Source organism: Lithobates pipiens, unplaced genomic scaffold (genome assembly GCF_037356315.1).
Source record: "Lithobates pipiens isolate NorthernLeopardFrog02 unplaced genomic scaffold, aLitPip1_a1.2 Scaffold_30, whole genome shotgun sequence".
In the NCBI taxonomy this organism is placed as follows: Eukaryota; Metazoa; Chordata; class Amphibia; order Anura; family Ranidae; genus Lithobates; species Lithobates pipiens.
Window position 1 is genome coordinate 66,282,510 of NW_027507791.1, and position 18,323 is coordinate 66,300,832.

General features: G+C 44.5%; 1 protein-coding gene across 1 annotated transcript in view; it reads right to left on the bottom strand.

Moving 5' to 3' along the window:
* PRKCH (protein kinase C eta) overlaps positions 1-18,323 on the bottom strand; it is a 297,109-nt gene that overhangs the window by 83,664 nt on the left and 195,122 nt on the right. Inside the window, exon 10 of the mRNA XM_077464376.1 lies at positions 17,200-17,354. Coding sequence (XP_077320502.1) covers positions 17,200-17,354 — 155 coding nt within the window. The remainder of the gene's footprint in view (positions 1-17,199; positions 17,355-18,323) is intronic.

Here is an 18,323-nt window from a genome sequence, read left to right on the forward strand (position 1 = left end):
GATAAGCCCCCCGCCCGCAGACCTCCACAACCACCGGCCAGGGTTGTGGGGATGAGGCCCTTGTCCTCATCAACATGGGGACAAGGTGCTTTGAGGGGTCACAGACCCCCAAAGCATCCTCCCAATGTTGAGGGCATGTGGCCTGGTACGGTTCAGGAGGGAGGGGGGGGCGCTCTCTCGTCCCCCCCTCTTTTCCTGCGGCCTGCCAGGTTGCGTGCTCGGATAAAGGGTCTGGTATGGATTTTTAGGGGGAACCCCACGTCAATTTTTTTTTAAATTTGACGCGGGGTTCCCCTTAATATCCATACCAGACCTGAAGGGTCTGGTTATGGATATTTAGGGGGAACCCCACGTCAAATTTTTTCTTAAATTTGAGGCAGGGTTCCCCTTAATATCCATACCAGACCTGAAGGGCCTGGTAATTAAATTTGGGGGACCCCCACGCTTTTTTTTAAATTTATTTATTTATTTATTTTTTTTATCAATGACTTTCAATGAGTGTTCTCTGCATTACGGGAGCCGACAATTCATTATAGCTGCGAGTGATTTTAAAGGACTTTTTTTCCTGCATAAATGACACTTTGTGCAGGGACAGTTCTAAGCACGGGAAACATGCGCCCCTTCACAGGCATACTATAGACAACCCCCCTACGAAATTTAAAGGAATATTACACTTTTATTGTTTCACTTTAATCATTATTAAAATCCCTGCTCCCGAAAAAACGGCCGTTTTTAAAACTTTTTTTTGCATTGATCCATGTCCCCTGGGGCAGGACCCAGGTCCCCAAACACTTTTTAGGACAGTAACTTACATATTAGCCTTTAAAATGAGCACTTTAGATTTTGAACGTTGGAGTCCTATAGACTTTAACCACTTTCAGACCGGACCATTTTGCTGGTAAATGACCAGAGGTCTTTTTACACTTTGGCACTGCGCTGCTTTAACTGGTAATTGCGCGGTCATGCAATGTTGTACCCAAACAAAATTTGCGTCCTTTTCTTCCCACAAATAGAGCTTTCTTTTGATGGTATTTGATTGCCTCTGCGATTTTTATTTTTTGCGATATAAACGTAAAAAGACCGCAAATTTTGAAAAAAAATGATATTTTCTACTTTTTGTTATTAGAAAAATCCAATAAACTCAATTTTAGTCATACATTTAGGCCAAAATGTATTCAGCCACATGTCTTTGGTAAAAAAAAAGTCAATAATTGTATATTTATTGGTTTGCGCAAAAGTTGTCACATCTACAAACTAAGGTACGTTTTCTGGAATTTACGCAGCTTTTAGTTTACGACTGCCTATCTTATTTCTTGAGGTGCTAAAATGGCAGGGCAGTACAAAACCCCCCCAAATGACCCCATTTTGGAAAGTAGACCCCCTAAGGAAATTGATAAGAGGCATGTTGAGCCCATTGAATATTTTATTTTTTTGCCTCAAGCGATTGAATAATGACAAAAAAAAATATATATTTTTTTTTTACACAAAGTTGTCACTAAATGATATATTGCTCACACATGCTATGGGCATATGTGAAATGACACCCCAAAATAAATTCTGCTGCTTCTCCTGAGTACGGGGATACCACATATGTGGGACTTTTTGGGAGCCTAGCCGCGTACGGGGCCCCGAAAACCAAGCACCGCCTTCAGGCTTTCTAAGGGCGTACATTTTTGAGTTCACTTCTCACTACCTATTACAGTTTTGAAGGCCATAAAATGGCAAGATGGCACAAAACCCCCACAAATGACCCCATTTTAGAAAGTAGACACCCCAAGCTATTTGCTGAGAGGCATGCTGAGTTCATGGAATATTTTATATTTTGCCACAAGTTGCGGGAAAATTACAAACTTTTTTTTTTTTTTTTTTCACAAAGTTGTCACTAAATGATATATTGCTCATGCATGCCATGGGCATATGTGAAATGACACCCCAAAATAAATTCTGCTGCTTCTCCTGAGTACGGGGATACCACATATGTGGGACTTTTTGGGAGCCTAGCCGCGTACGGGGCCCCGAAAACCAAGCACCGCCTTCAGGCTTTCTAAGGGCGTTACAGTTTTGAAGGCCATAAAATGCCAAGATGGCACAAACCCCCCCCAAATGACCCCATTTTGGAAAGTAGACACCCCTAAATTTAGGGGTACACTAGTGAGACTAGGTAATAAATGGCGGGTGCCCTGAAACTATAAAAAAATAACTAACCAACCAGCGTCACCTGTAACAGTTATATGGTGATCACTGGTGAAAGGGTTAACTAGGGGGCAATCAGGGGGCTTTATGCGGTAGTATATGGGGGTCCCTGGCGCTATAAAAAGCTGCGGCGAACCTAAATACCTACCTGCCTAACTAGCGTCACCTGTGACACTAATACAGCGATCAGAAAAACGATCGCTTATTAGGCTGGGTTCACACTGGAGCGATGCGGGAACGCCACGAATGCGCGGCGGGTTCCCGCATCGCATGCCTCCCGGCGGCAGTTCACACTGCCCTATGCGAACTGCTGGGAGTGTCAGTGAAATGTTAATGACACCCCCAGATCAGTTCGCATATCGCAGTGCGATCTGCAAACTTGGATCGCATGGTGTGAACACCCATGCGATCCGATTCTGCTGCGGACCAAAAAAAGGGTCCCGTGCGAGTTTGCGGCGGGTGCGGCGGGTGCGACACGAATTCAGCCATACTATCTGTATAGCTGAACTCGAATCGCACAGAGATCGGATGTGATTTGCACTGCAGTGCGGTGCGAATCACATCCGTTCTCATAAACCGCTGCAATGTGAACCCAGCCTTAGTGACACTGGCGACGGGGGGGTGATCACGGGGTTAAACCTTTATTGGGGGGTTAGGGGGGTACCTTAGAACTAAAGGGGGCTAACCCTAACTGCCCTAACAGTTATTAGTCACAAATGACACCCGCCGGGTGATCAGGGGGTTAAACCTTTATTAGGTAATAAATGGCGGGTGCCCTGAAACTATAAAAAAATAACTAACCAACCAGCGTCACCTGTAACAGTTATATGGTGATCACTGGTGAAAGGGTTAACTAGGGGGCAATCAGGGGGCTTTATGCGGTAGTATATGGGGGTCCCTGGCGCTATAAAAAGCTGCGGCGAACCTAAATACCTACCTGCCTAACTAGCGTCACCTGTGACACTAATACGGCGATCAGAAAAATGATCGCTTATTAGGCTGGGTTCACACTGGAGCGATGCGGAAACGCCGCGAATCCGCGGCGGGTTCCCGCATCGCATGCCTCCCGGCGGCAGTTCACACTGCCCTATGCGAACTGCTGGGAGTGTCAGTGAAATGTTACTGACACCCCCAGATCAGTTCGCATATCGCAGTGCGATCTGTAAACTCGGATCGCATGGTGTGAACACCCATGCGATCCGATTCTGCTGCGGGCCAAAAAAAGGGTCCCGTGCGAATTTGCGGCGGGTGTGGCGGGTGCGGCGAATGGCTGAACTCGAATCGCACAGAGATCGGATGTGATTTGCACTGCAGTGCGGTGCGAATCACATTCGTTCTCATAAACCGCTGCAATGTGAACCCAGCCTTAGTGACACTGGCGACGGGGGGTGATCACGGGGTTAAACCTTTATTGGGGGGGTTAGGGGGTACATTAGAACTAAAGGGGGCTAACCCTAACTGCCCTAACAGTTATTACAGTCACAAATGACACCAATGCAAAAAATAAAAAAAAATAAAATGACATTGGTGTCACTGTGACTGGGGGGCAGGGGTAATTGGGGGGGTGATCGGGGGGGTGTGAGTGTGCCTGGCATGTTCTACTGTGTGTGTAGAGTGTTGGTGCAACTCACCGATCCGCTCTCCTCCGTGTCGGAACGAAAAATACCGACACGGAGGAGAGAATACATCACTTCCTCTCCTGTGTTTACATTACAGGAGAGGAAGTGATGTCACGGGGGATTTCTATTCGTCGGGAGCGATCGCGAGGGGGTGGCCATGAATGAATGGCCGCCCCCTCGTCCCGGATCGCTCCCGGACGAAAACCGACCGCCGCAGGCACGGGGCGGGGGCCCGATCGGGCCCCCGACCCGCGGGAGGCAAGAGACGTACATGTACGCCCATATGCCTGCCCGTGCCATGCTGTCGACGTACATCGTCGTGCGGCGGTCGGCAACTGGTTAATAGGGTTCTAAAGTATGCTATATACTAGCTCCGTCGAATCTTCTTTATACATTCGACAGACACCATAAGCCTTCAAAGACAGATTCGACCGTGATTCATGTGGATTTTCGGACGAATGCAATTTTTGAACGAAAAACGAAATAAATAAAAACGAATTTCGGGAGTAACTAAATAAATTAAGTTTTCAGACGAAAACGAAATTCCGAAACGAAATATTTTACTCTGCACATGTCTACTGAACACCACTGCTGCGGGGTTGGGGGGTGTTTAGTGGACAGAGGAAAAAAAAAAAACATTAACTAAACTGAAGTGGTTGTAAAAGGATATTTTTTTTTACCTTACACAGGTGCATTTACCTTTACATAGCAAGAAAAACTTAATTAAAAATCAATTACAGGGCCATGAAGAAGTAGATGCGTGTGGATTATTTTTGGAAAATAAGGTTATTGTGTCACTTTAAATTCTTTGTAGACTTGCAGTTGTACACGTATTCAATGAATGGATGAGCATTAAAACATTTCAGCCTTTGGGAGGCAGTTATAAATCACCTTAATTCAGTTGTGTACAAACCTAGAATCTGACAAGAAAGGACCTGACTAATAAAACCAGATCTGACTGCTCAGTTACAAGGTAAATGCTGCTGTCACAATGCCCAGCGTGTTGAAGCATGGCCTATATAGTCTCATATGACAGCCCAGGGCAGGCCGCTGGCAGAACAAAACTGGATGAATCAACTAAAGTGTTTCACGTTTTTGCATTTGATATTTCTGCGTTTGGAACACCCTGAGTGAGAATACTTCATATTCCTGAGCTGCCTCTCAACAGCTACCAGCAATAGTATATGGAAGTCAGGATACAAGTTTGAGTGGATTTGGTGGTTACAGAGAAATCCAATGGTTCCGATAAGAAATTGCATCACCTATTCCATCTCTTGCCTCTGTAAATCCTGCAACTGCTACAGATTGACCCACTGGCTGTAGAGGGGGCATATAGCTATCAGTGGCAGCTGGTGCTCCATTTTTTGGGGGGGGGGGGTGGGCTGCAAACAAAACCCCCCAAACACCTCCCCGCCAGCCTCACACTTACCCCGTCCAGGTTGTGGGTGGCTTCCTCTGCATCTCCTCCCGGCCAATCCAGTCACTTATCTTCCGGGCAAATCCAGTCTTAGGACCTGCTTCCTGTCCTGATTGGCCGGGAGAAGAATCAGGAAACCAATAGTGAATAAACATTTGCTAATGTCACAAGTGGGTGGGCTAGGGAGTGCAGTGCTCTGCGCCCCGAATCCAACCTTTTTGAAGTCAATTAGAGCTTCGGGCTCTGCGTCGTGACGTTAGCGAGACGTAAGGGAATTCCTACGGGTATAACACGATGTTGGACCCCTTGCATTTTTTTCATGCTTAATACCAACGAGGACACCAGAATAGAGAGGAGGGAGCAGGAGGAGATAAGAGGTGCCTACCTAACGTGATTAAGCAGACAGGCTTCTAAGTTGCAAGCTTCTGGTAAGCGGCCATTTAAGGGGGATCCACACAGCGGTGCAAACGGTGAAGGTGTAGGACTCTGATTACTGCCAGCTGCACGGGAGGACTTCCTAACTATTGCCCTGCATGTCCCTCATAAATAGACTGTTGAAAATATTCTGATGTGCCCTATGTTGGACTGTTTTTTTTATTCATTTACTTTCTTTTTAAACTTCTCTTGGATATTGATTGGTGCTAATCACTAAGACTAATGGTGGTACACCAAACATATGTGGACTGCATTTTTAGAATTATAGACAATTAGTATTAATTGGAATATGCAGTAAAGCGCTGTTAGTGTTTGATTCTTCTTTAGATCAATCACATTTGTTACATTGTTACTTTGATACATAATAGCTGCTAAATGATAAGAAGAGAGAGATTTGTATTCTAGCAACAGAATCTATTTTTACTGGTTTACATGAGCGCTGAGGTCAGACGTATGTGCATGTAGTATATATTTCTGGTTTGTTGTGAAACTTAATCTAGGCTTACCTGTAGGTCAAAGTGGTTTGTAAGGGTTTACAACCACGTTAAATGAAGACAGCCCATTAAAATTCAAATCAATGGGCAGCCAATGCAAGAAAATGAGACACACATCAGTTTTATAAACGCATCAAACAACACACGTTCCTGCAGCACCCTACACTGGAGAGGTGTGAACGGGCCCTTAATATATTGTAGCATAACAGTCCTTAGATGAGATGCTGCCATTTAATATTTGTTTAGGCTTCCCTTTATTTTCACCTGCTAATCCTGTGAATAACCGACTTACTGTGCCTAGGTGCCTACACTCACTTCTCCACTGTATCTATGGCCCTGTGCACACGGGCATACTATTGTACATGCATGCGAGGGCCGTGTTTGCCCACATGGAGATGCAGAGGTGTTCCATACATCCCCATGCAGGCAGTTCTATTCATATCAATTGGGACTCAGCGATTGCATGGACATAACCACTCCTAATCCGTAGAGTCACAAGGGTTGGTGTCACCTGGTGCGGTAAAACATGGTTCACACCCTCTAAACCCCCCCCCCAGCTAGACTGCCACAGTGCTCCGTCCTGCCCAGTGCATGGAGTGACAGCAGGACAGGCATTAGAGCACTGAGCAGGCTAGTGTATCAGTGTGGCTCCCCCCCCCCCAGCCTACCCCAGTGCCATTTGGTGGTGTCACCCCTGTGTCGGCCGTCATCCGGGTGCAGTCCACACCCCCCATAGCGTTACCACTGTTCCTAATTTGACAGCTGTGTAGGTGAGTGGCCATGAATGCAGACAGTGTATGTTCAAGTTATGATGACACCCTGCAAAAAACATACAGGAGGGTGTAACCACCTCGTGCATTACCAATAAAGTTTTATTAAATCCACACAAACAAATGGATACTCACATGTCAATAAAAAAATCAAACAAAACAGATCTTCTCCAGTCGGAACGCAACAAAACTCAGGGGAAAAGGGACTGACCCCCAAAATGTGTCAGCCATCCAAACATTTGTTCCTAGGACAAGTTTTGTTGCATTTTGACTGGAGCAGATTAGTTTTGCTTGATGTTTTTTATAGGCATGTGAGTATCCATTTGTCTGCGTGGATTTAATAAAACATTATTGGTAATGCACAAGATGGTTGCACACTCCTTGTAGTTTTTGCAGTTTGTGTGGAGGACTTCCCGGTCACTGTTTTTTTTTTTAACAATAATTATGATGACATCCACCCATCTCCCTTTGATCCGATAACAGTAACTTGAAATGTGATTGGCTGTTATCAGTTATTACCATTTGCACACTATCAATGCACATCAAACTGCTTATATAAAGTTTCTATCCTCTGGAAAATTACAGCAAGTATTTTGACAAGTGCTAATTGCTGTGATGATCAGAAGTAATTATATTCCTGCTAACATGTTTTCTTATCTATCGTACTGGGTGTCATTACTCCTATCTTGTAAAGAGATTATATAACAATAAATCAACTACACAAATTCTAAAGAAATACTAGTTACAAGTTAAAAAATTTTTTTTTCCTAGGAACTGGGCAATAAATAATTCATAATGAGAAAGTCATAGAATAAATTACCATTAAGAAAACTTTTCTCTATTGTAGTGTTAAGTCGACAAAAAAAATAAAAATAAAAAAAACAAGGATTACGTTCATATCCAGATGGCATATATGGTATAGAATTGTAGCAAGATGCTCTGCCGGCTATGTGCGACTCAATGTCAAACCCCCCCCCCCCACCTTGTGCGCGCTTATCCTCCTCCCTTTCCCCCTGCCACTGGAACGCAGGTGTTGGTGCTGGTTTTTCTGGCTTCACCACACTGTGCTAACAGCTGTGCGAGTCAGAGAGGCTGTGTAAAATCCCCCGCTCACTACTGGCAGCAATCATTGGGAGGCTGGTGGGTGATCATGGGACATGTAATCCTTGAAGGAGTGCTGTACAATGGAGGCTATGGGGCTTGGAATTTAATGCTCGGGATTTCCTGCTTACAAAAGAAGGAGAGATTAGTCTTTTCCCGTCCAATTTATTGGTGGTCGGGGAAGCAGAGTGTACAGACCTGCCGTTTGGGCTTGCTAGTGCACACCAGAGAGAGAACGCTGCAGAGGAGACAGAATAGTACAGGAACCAGAGTCTGCAGACCTGCTGTTGTGTACTGCTATTGCGGGAGGAGCTGAGACAGCCGCCGAGGGACCCCAGAAGTCCAGGATAGGGGCCACTCTGTCCAAAACGAGGAGCTGCACAGTGGAGGTAAGTATAACAGGTTTGTTATATAAAAAAAAAAAAAAAAAAAAAAGAAACAAACCCATATAACCCCTTTAACTCCTATAACCTTGTTCTGGTTCTGGAAACACAGACGCACCCAGGCAACAAGCATTTTCGAAAAGGAAGTCAACATTGGAAGCCTCCAAATTTTGTCTCAGTACGTTTCCTTTAGAACAAAGTTGTGTCTCTCCAAGCATTGTTAACAATACTAAGAAATACAAGCTTTGGCATGTTATCTATGAGAAATACAATTCAGATTAACCTTGCCAATGTGGTTGCAGTTTTATCTTTATCTACGATTATATACTTTATCATCAGCTTCAGCTGTTTACAGAATGGGTGTACGGTTTGGCTGATGCTGGCAAGTTAAATAGGGTCAAAACACAAAAGGGCGATTGTTTGGCAGTAAGGTTTTACAGTATAATATCCAGTCCTGACGTTCTTTGTGAGTGCAGCAAGAGATAAGGTACAGTAAGCCATAGCAATCAGCAATTCATATTCACGAAGGGCGGGTTCACACTACCCATAGAGAAAAAAGCTTGCAGCTGGGGGGGGGGGGGGGGGGGGCGCTTCTTTGCCTTTTTACAAAGCAAGGCACTTTTTTCCTAAACTTGTTTATTTCGATGCACTTTAGCTCATCTGCCATGCAAAGGAAAGCAGAGTCACCTAGACGGCTACAGAGCGACATGGAAAAATGGACACGATTCATTATTCTGCATCACTCTGCCCCACAGCATGGAAGTGCAAACCAGCCCTTGTGAAGAGAATAGTTATTTTTTTCCCCCACAGAAAACCACAGCTCTCTGCACTAATGTGGATCAGCCCTCAAGCAGTGTGCCATGAGCACAGGACCTATCCAGCCCTGCATCAGAGCCATGAGTTGCTTTGTTGCGGGCAGTGCTGGCCGCCAGCAGCATATTAACCAATGACGCTCTAGGCCCAGGGCACATGGCGAAATTTGTTGCTATTTATGTTAAACCCCTAAATATGGATGCAACATGTAACCTGTTCTAAGTGCAGATGCATTTTTATTCTGCATCAAAAATGCATGCACTGTGTTTAACATTCCAATGGCCCAAGTTCATACCAGTGCAGCATGTTCCATTGCAGTCAAAAGTGTAACATGTGTAAAACACATTAAAAACACACCAGAACGCACATGTCCTTAATTGAGATGAAGAAAAAAAAAAGGAGAAGAGGAGAAAAATGCATCGGAATGCATCAAAAACGTGCATGTAGAAATGCAACTGGAACACTGAAATTGTGGCGCAAACCGGCCCTTAAAAGTGGAATTAGCCTTTAAAGACCAACTCTGGCAAAACTGCTCTTCAAGGGGTTGTAAAGACAATTGTTTTATTTTTTATTTTATTTTAAATAACAAACATGTTATACTTACCTCCACTGTGCAGCTCGTTTTGCACAGAGTGGCCCCGAACCTGCTCTTCTGGGGTCCCTCTACGGCTGTCTCAGCTCCTCCCCGCAAGAACTATAGCAGCTCACTGTATCACTTGACTCCGCCCCCCACGCGCACCACGTCATTGGATGTGATTGACAACAGCGCAAGCCAATGGCTGCGTTACTTTTAATCCATCCACTCTAGCCAATCAATGGCCAGGCTGAGCAGTGACATCGGGGGCGAGCGTAGCAGGTGAACAGGCTCAGGTAAGTAAAATGGGGGGGCTGTGGGAACCGGTATTGTCAGATGTTTTTTCACTTTAATGCACAGGATTCATTAAGGTGAAAAAACGCGAACCTTTACAACCCTTTAAGTTTTGCACAAAATGTAGAAGGGTTACTTACATAGTTATATAGTAGATGAGGTTGAGAAGAGACACAAGTCCATCAAGTCCAACCTATGTGTGTGTTTATATGTCAGTATTACCTTGTATAACCCTGTATGTTGTGGTCGTTCAGGTGCTTATCTAATAGGTTTTTAAACTATCGTTGCCGCCCGCCCCCCGCTGAGACCACCATCTGTGGAAGAGAGTTCCACATCTCAACCACTCTTACAGTAAAGAACCCTCTACTTAGATAAAGTTTAAACCTCTTTTCTTCTAATTTTAATGAGAGGCCAGGTGTCTTATTAAAATCCCTTCCGCAGAAAACTTTTATCCCTATTGTGGTGTCACCAGTATTGTTAGAAATTAAAACGTTTTTAACCACCTTCAGACCGGACCATTTTGCTGGTAAATGACCAGAGGTCTTTTTACAATTTGGCACTGCGCTGCTTTAACTGGTAATTGCGCGGTCATGCAATGTTGTACCCAAACAAAATTTGCGTCCTTTTCTTCCCACAAATAGAGCTTTCTTTTGATGGTATTTGATTGCCTCTGCGATTTTTATTTTTTGCGATATAAATGGAAAAAGACCGCAAATTTTGAAAAAAAATGATATTTTCTACTTTTTGTTATTAGAAAAATCCAATAAATTCAATTTTAGTCATACATTTAGGCCAAAATGTATTCAGCCACATGTCTTTGGTAAAAAAAAAGTCAATAACTGTATATTTATTGGTTTGCGCAAAAGTTGTCACATCTACAAACTAAGGTACGTTTTCTGGAATTTACGCAGCTTTTAGTTTACGACTGCCTATCTCAGTTCTTGAGGTGCTAAAATGGCAGGGCAGTACAAAACCCCCCAAATGACCCCATTTTGGAAAGTAGACCCCCTAAGGAAATTGATAAGTGGCATGTTGAGCCCATCGAATATTTTATTTTTTTGCCTCAAGCGATTGAATAATGACAAAAAAATAATTTTTTTTTTTTTTTTACACAAAGTTGTCACTAAATGATATATTGCTCACACATGCTATGGGCATATGTTAAATGACACCCCAAAATAAATTCTGCTGCTTCTCCTGAGTACGGGGATACCACATATGTGGGACTTTTTGGGAGCCTAGCCACGTACGGGGCCCCGAAAACCAAGAACCGCCTTCAGGTTTTCTAAGGGCGTAAATATTTGACTTCACTCCTCACTACCTATTACAGTTTTGAAGGCCATAAAATGCCAAGATGGCACAAAACCCCCACAAATGACCCCATTTTAGAAAGTAGACACCCCAAGTTATTTGCTGAGAGGCATGTTGAGTCCATGGAATATTTTATATTTTGCCACAAGTTGCGGGAAAATTACAAACTTTTTTTTTTTTTTTTTCACAAAGTTGTCACTAAATGATATATTGCTCACGCATGCCATGGGCATATGTGAAATGACACCCCAAAATAAATTCTGCTGCTTCTCCTGAGTACGGGGATACCACATATGTGGGACTTTTTGGGAGCCTAGCCGCGTACGGGGCCCCGAAAACCAAGCACCGCCTTCAGGCTTTCTAAGGGCGTTACAGTTTTGAAGGCCATAAAATGCCAAGATGGCACAAACCCCCCCCAAATGACCCCATTTTGGAAAGTAGACACCCCTAAATTTAGGGGTACACTAGTGAGACTAGGTAATAAATGGCGGGTGCCCTGAAACTATAAAAAAAATAACTAACCAACCAGCGTCACCTGTAACAGTTATATGGTGATCACTGGTGAAAGGGTTAACTAGGGGGCAATCAGGGGGCTTTATGCGGTAGTATATGGGGGTCCCTGGCGCTATAAAAAGCTGCGGCGAACCTAAATACCTACCTGCCTAACTAGCGTCACCTGTGACACTAATACAGTGATCAGAAAAACGATCGCTTATTAGGCTGGGTTCACACTGGAGCGATGTGGGAACGCCACGAATGCGCGGCGGGTTCCCGCATCACATGCCTCCCGGCGGCAGTTCACACTGCCCTATGCGAACTGCTGGGAGTGTCAGTGAAATGTTAATGACACCCCCAGATCAGTTCGCATATCGCAGTGCGATCTGCAAACTCGGATCGCATGGTGTGAACACCCATGCGATCCGATTCTGCTGCGGACCAAAAAAAGGGTCCCGTGCGAGTTTGCGGCGGGTGCGGCGGGTGCGACACGAATTCAGCCATACTATCTGTATGGCTGAACTCGAATCGCACAGAGATCGGATGTGATTTGCACTGCAGTGCGGTGCGAATCACATCCGTTCTCATAAACCGCTGCAATGTGAACCCAGCCTTAGTGACACTGGCGACGGGGGGTGATCACGGGGTTAAACCTTTATTGGGGGGGTTAGGGGGGTACCTTAGAACTAAAGGAGGCTAACCCTAACTGCCCTAACAGTTATCACAGTCACAAATGACACCCGCCGGGTGATCAGGGGGTTAAACCTTTATTAGGTAATAAATGGCGGGTGCCCTGAAACTATAAAAAAATAACTAACCAACCAGCGTCACCTGTAACAGTTATATGGTGATCACTGGTGAAAGGGTTAACTAGGGGGCAATCAGGGGGCTTTATGCGGTAGTATATGGGGGTCCCTGGCGCTATAAAAAGTTGCGGCGAACCTAAATACCTACCTGCCTAACTAGCGTCACCTGTGACACTAATACAGCGATCAGAAAAATGATCGCTTATTAGGCTGGGTTCACACTGGAGCGATGCGGGAACGCCACGAATCCGCGGCGGGTTCCCGCATCGCATGCCTCCCAGCGGCAGTTCACACTGCCCTATGCGAACTGCTGGGAGTGTCAGTGAAATAATGACACCCCCAGATCAGTTCGCATATCGCAGTGCGATCTGCAAACTCGGATCGCATGGTGTGAACACCCATGCGATCCGATTCTGCTGCGGACCAAAAAAGGGGTCCCGTGCGAGTTTGCGGCGGGTGCGACACGAATTCAGCCATACTATCTGTATGGCTGAACTCGAATCGCACAGAGATCGGATGTGATTTGCACTGCAGTGCGAATCACATCCGTTCTCAAACCGCTGCAATGTGAACCCAGCCTTAGTGACACTGGCGACGGGGGGTGATCACGGGGTTAAACCTTTATTGGGGGGGTTAGGGGGGTACATTAGAACTAAAGGGGGCTAACCCTAACTGCCCTAACAGTTATTACAGTCACAAATGACACCAATGCAAAAAAAAAAAAAAAAAAAAGCAATTGGTGTCACTGTGACTGGGGGGGCAGGGGTAATTGGGGGGTGATCGGGGGGTAAAGGGGGGGTGTGAGTGTGCCTGGCATGTTCTACTGTATGTGTGGTGTGTTGGTGCAACTCACCGAACCTCTCTCCTCGGTGCCGGAACGAAAAATACCGACACGGAGGAGAGAATACATCACTTCCTCTCCTGTGTTTACATTACAGGAGAGGAAGTGATGTCACGGAGGATTTCCATTCGTCGAGAGCGATCGCGAGGGGGTGGCCATGAATGAATGGCCGCCCCCTCATCCCGGATCGCTTTTGAAGGAATGCCGACCGCCGCAGGCACCGGGGGGGGGCCCGATCGGGCCCCCCACCCGCGGGCAGGCAGGGACTTATATATACGCCCATATGCCTGCCCGTGCCATTCTGCCGACGTATATCGTCGTGCGGCGGTCGGCAAGTGGTTAATTGGTATTTTCAAAGTCACATCCTCATAGGGTTTCACAAGGACAATAATTGCCAAAATCTCTCTTAGATGGGGACAAACAAAGCAACTAAGCACCTTGTGATAGCAGAATCAGGAGGGTTAGAACAGCAGTCAGGTTTTTATTGCTCTGTGTCTTCCTATATTGCTTATGCTTGCATTCTCTTAAAGTGGTTCTAAAGGCAGAAGGTTTTTTATCTTGATGCATTCTACTTACCTGAGACTAATCTTGATCCAGCAATCTGCAAAAGAACAGTGGCTCTCCTAGGTCTCTCTTTCCTCATTGGCTCGCACGGCAGGAACATTGGCTCCTGCTGCTGTCAATCCCAGCCAGTAAGCCAATCAGGAGAGTGGGGTGGGGGGGGGGGGGGCTAACCGTGCTCTGTACTTCAATGTCCATTCCCAGAAGAGTGGCTCGGAAGCAAGCCTGCTCAAGTACCTCCATAGAAAGAGGCTTGCTGTTGGGGGCACTTAGCAGAAAGAGCCAGGTCTGCCAATGAGGGACTCAAAGAAGATAGAGGCTGCTCTGTGCAAAACCACAGAGCGGGTCAGTATATCCTGTTTATGATTAAAAAAAAAAAAAAAAAGAAAAAAAAAATTAAAACCACTTTAAGGTGGCCAAACATGCATCAAATATGATCATTCAATCATCTAAAAGGGTCTAAAATGATCAAATTATTATAATCTGAAAGCCACAGACGTTTCCAGATTAATTGATTATTTAAATGATATGTGAAACATTGGATTTTCAATTGATACTGCATATGTTGCATCATTTGCTATTTTAATCAAAGATGCATCGATTGTTTGTGATCACTTGTACTTAGATTCTATTTTCTTCAGCTATAGAGCTTATTTTCAAGCCCCACAGAGTTAGTACATATTATTTAAATGCAAACGTAAAGCTTATTTATTCTATATAATACCTAGGAGTCATGGTTGGGCCCCCTTCCCACCCTCAATTGGTACACCTTTTAACCACCTTTATATTTATGTTTTCGGGAACGCCAGGCTTTTCTTATTTTCTGCCTACAAGACAGGTCCTGTACATTGCATAAACTCTGCATTATCAGTCCCGGTATGTGAATATCCCGACTCAAGTTGTCACTTGTCTCAGCACCAATCTTTATTAGTAGGTTAAGTGGATTTAGCAAGATACATGTGTCACTGGATACAACAGGATAACAATGATGCGTGCAAGATCACACGTCTATCCTTGAATAAGATCAGAAGTAAAACAATCAGTTCTAATACACTGAAGTTTCTGTGCTGAGAGCGCAATTGGGAGCTCATCCCGCCATGACCAAAATGACAGTCAAATGGAGTGTCCACATGACTGAAGTCCATCCCACCTCCCAGCATTAAAGTAGTTGTAAACCGTAGATATGAAATATGAGCAAAGCATATCCCTCTATAGTGTGTGCTTGTCTCAATTAAGAGCACTAAGTGTAATTTCTGTCTGCTGCTTTGTTCCTCTGCTATCAGCATGAATCACTTCTAACAAGTTTCCCTGACACCAATAGAAAAAAGGTGACAGGGGAGGGAGCGCCAGCAGATTGACAGCCTCAGTTCTGTTTGTGTGTGTGTGTGTGTGTGTGTGTGTGTGTGTGCATATGTGTGTGTGCGTATGTGCATGTGCATATGTGCATGTGCATATGTGCATGTGCATATGTGCATGTGCATATGTGCATGTGCATATGTGCATGTGCATATGTGCATGTGCATATGTGCATGTGCATATGTGCATGTGCATATGTGCGTGTGCGTATGTGCGTGTGCATATGTGCGTGTGCATATGTGCATGTGCATATGTGCGTGTGCATATGTGCATGTGCATATGTGCATGTGCATATGCGTATGTGCGTGTGCGTATGTGTGTGTGCGTATGTGCGTGTGCGTATGTGTGTGTGCGTATGTGCGTGTGCGTATGTGTGTGTGTGTGTGTGCGTATGTGTGTGTGTGTGTATGTGTGTGTGTGTGTATGTGTGTGTGTGCGTATGTGTGCGTATGTGTATGTGTGCGTATGTGTGTGTGTGCGTATGTGTGTGTGTGCGTATGTGCGTATGTGTGTGTATGGGGGGGGGGGGTCCCTTCCCTCCAATTAGCTCTCAGAGATCTCCCCCTGCTTTCTGAACCCTGACAAGCTTTATGAATTCTGCACATTGAACGGATGTAGAGAAGAGAATAGTACAGATAAACTGGTACAACTTATGTAGGAAAATTTGTTTCATCTCTGTATCACCTGAGGTTAGTCACTTCACTGGGTATATGTAAGGGTTTACAACCACTTTAAGACCCACTATGCTCTCTTCAACTCTAGTAATGACGTGCCGAGGTGCTCCATGCCGGTCACTGAGGTCTTCGGCCAGTCTTTTTTCAAGTTTCAATCTTTAGCCATTTTGATTGGATGGGCCTAAATGATGTCACTCAGACGCATGCACAGGAATGAATTTATCTCTGCAGATGCTGAAAGAGTAAACAGGCCTACGCATGTGTAGCCCAGTGTACAAAGCAAACAGACAGGTAAGGATACTCTAATGCAGAAGAGACACTCGGGTTGATTTACTAGTGCAAAATCTGGTGTAGCCGTGCATGGTAGCCAATCAGCTTCTAGGTTTTACTGTCAAAGTTTAATTGAACAAGCTGAAGTTAGAAGCCGATTGGCTACCATGCACAGCTGCACCAGATTCTGCACTCTCCAGCATTAGTAAATCAGCCCCATAGTGTGTTTGTTCTGCATTAAAAAAGCATTCTTATGTGATGTTAGTACAGCAATCTCCCTCGCTGACCTATTGTGTTCCGATAGTGGGACAGACCTCCACACCAGAACAGCCAACAGATGCCAATTGGCACACCTTTTTTGGTCATGCCCCTTCGACGGAAGCTGGCTGGACTGGTTGCCATACGCACGGGCCGAATGTCAACTGGTTTTGAGCCAGCCAATGCCATCTGATATTTGGTCCATGTCTATGGCTTTTAAGTCTCCAACTGATGAGATACGATATCAGCCAATCAGCTGACTCAGACTTGCTTTGTAATAAGCAGTAAAGCACAACCACTGTGCCACCCTGTGAAGCATAAAGCAGAGCCCACATAGGTAATGAAGAACTATGGCTGCCCCCATTGCATATATAATTACATATTATACATGGATAAAGTACTCTTTAAAATATTAACATATACTAATAAGGTTTTTGACCTCAGGACTATAGACGCACCCCATGGCACTAGCGGGCAATGAATTGGCTGCATGTCCTGCGACTGCAGTGATTTTGCCATTGTTTGACGTCTTACCTGTAAATGACTCCTTTCTCATGAAGAAACATGAGGGCAGAGGTGATTTCCGCACTGTAGAAGCAGGCTCGGGGTTCATCAAACCGCCGTGACTTCTGAATGTGAAACATCAAGTCACCTCCATTAACAAATTCCATCACGAAAAATAAACGGTCCTGGAAAAAAATAAAAAAATAAAAATAAAGGACAATTCAAGTTTACAAATGCAATGAAGAAGCTGTGATTACCGTGAACTGTTCTGCATCAGGCATACTAATTCAAAGTCAGAGCTAGAGCTATCCAATCAGCAGAGAGTTTGAACTCTTCTAGTTTCAGTTATAGGTCTGAATCAGAAAGGGGGGCGTGTTGGACCTCTGTAGAGAGACCACTGCTTCCATACAAAGACCAGGGGTGTTTCTCTGCAGCTTGCTGGCAGGGGGTAGGCTTTTCTACCCAGCTTTGTCTGGACAAAAAAAAAAAAAAAAAATACTAAGATTTGCACACCTTTTGTTTTGATCCACCTAGAATGTATGTTTGGGATTTAAGCTAAAAGTCCAATTGGACTTTAATTTTCCTTGATTTCGCCCATGCTTTGGGTTGGGGCGGAATTTCCAGAGTTTCAAATAAAATATCCGTTTTTTTATTTGCCTGTAAAGCTTGTTATAAAAGAAAATAGACAAAGTAGCTGCAGCAAATTAATACATAGAACATAAAACGTCATGTTAGAAGACAGACTATACATTATAGCACAGTGAGTCATTTTTACTGGCCAGTCTGCTAGATGGCAACATAGTAACTGTCCTGGAATGTATACAAACAACAGCTTCGGATCACATGTTTAACCACTTCAGCCACAGAAGAATTTACCCCCTTCCTGGCCAGGTCATTTTTTGCGATACGGCACTGTGTCGCTTTAACTGACAATTGTGCAGTCGTGCGACGTTGTACCCAAACAAAATTGATGTCCTTTTTTTCCCTCACAAATAGAGCTTTCATTAGGTGGTATTTGATCACCTCTTTATTTTTTGTGCTATAAACAGAAAGAGAGTGACAATTTTACACAATATTTTTTTCTTTTTGCTATAACAAATATCCCAAGTTTATATATAAAAAAAAAACAAAAATTTTTTTTTTCTCAGTTTAGG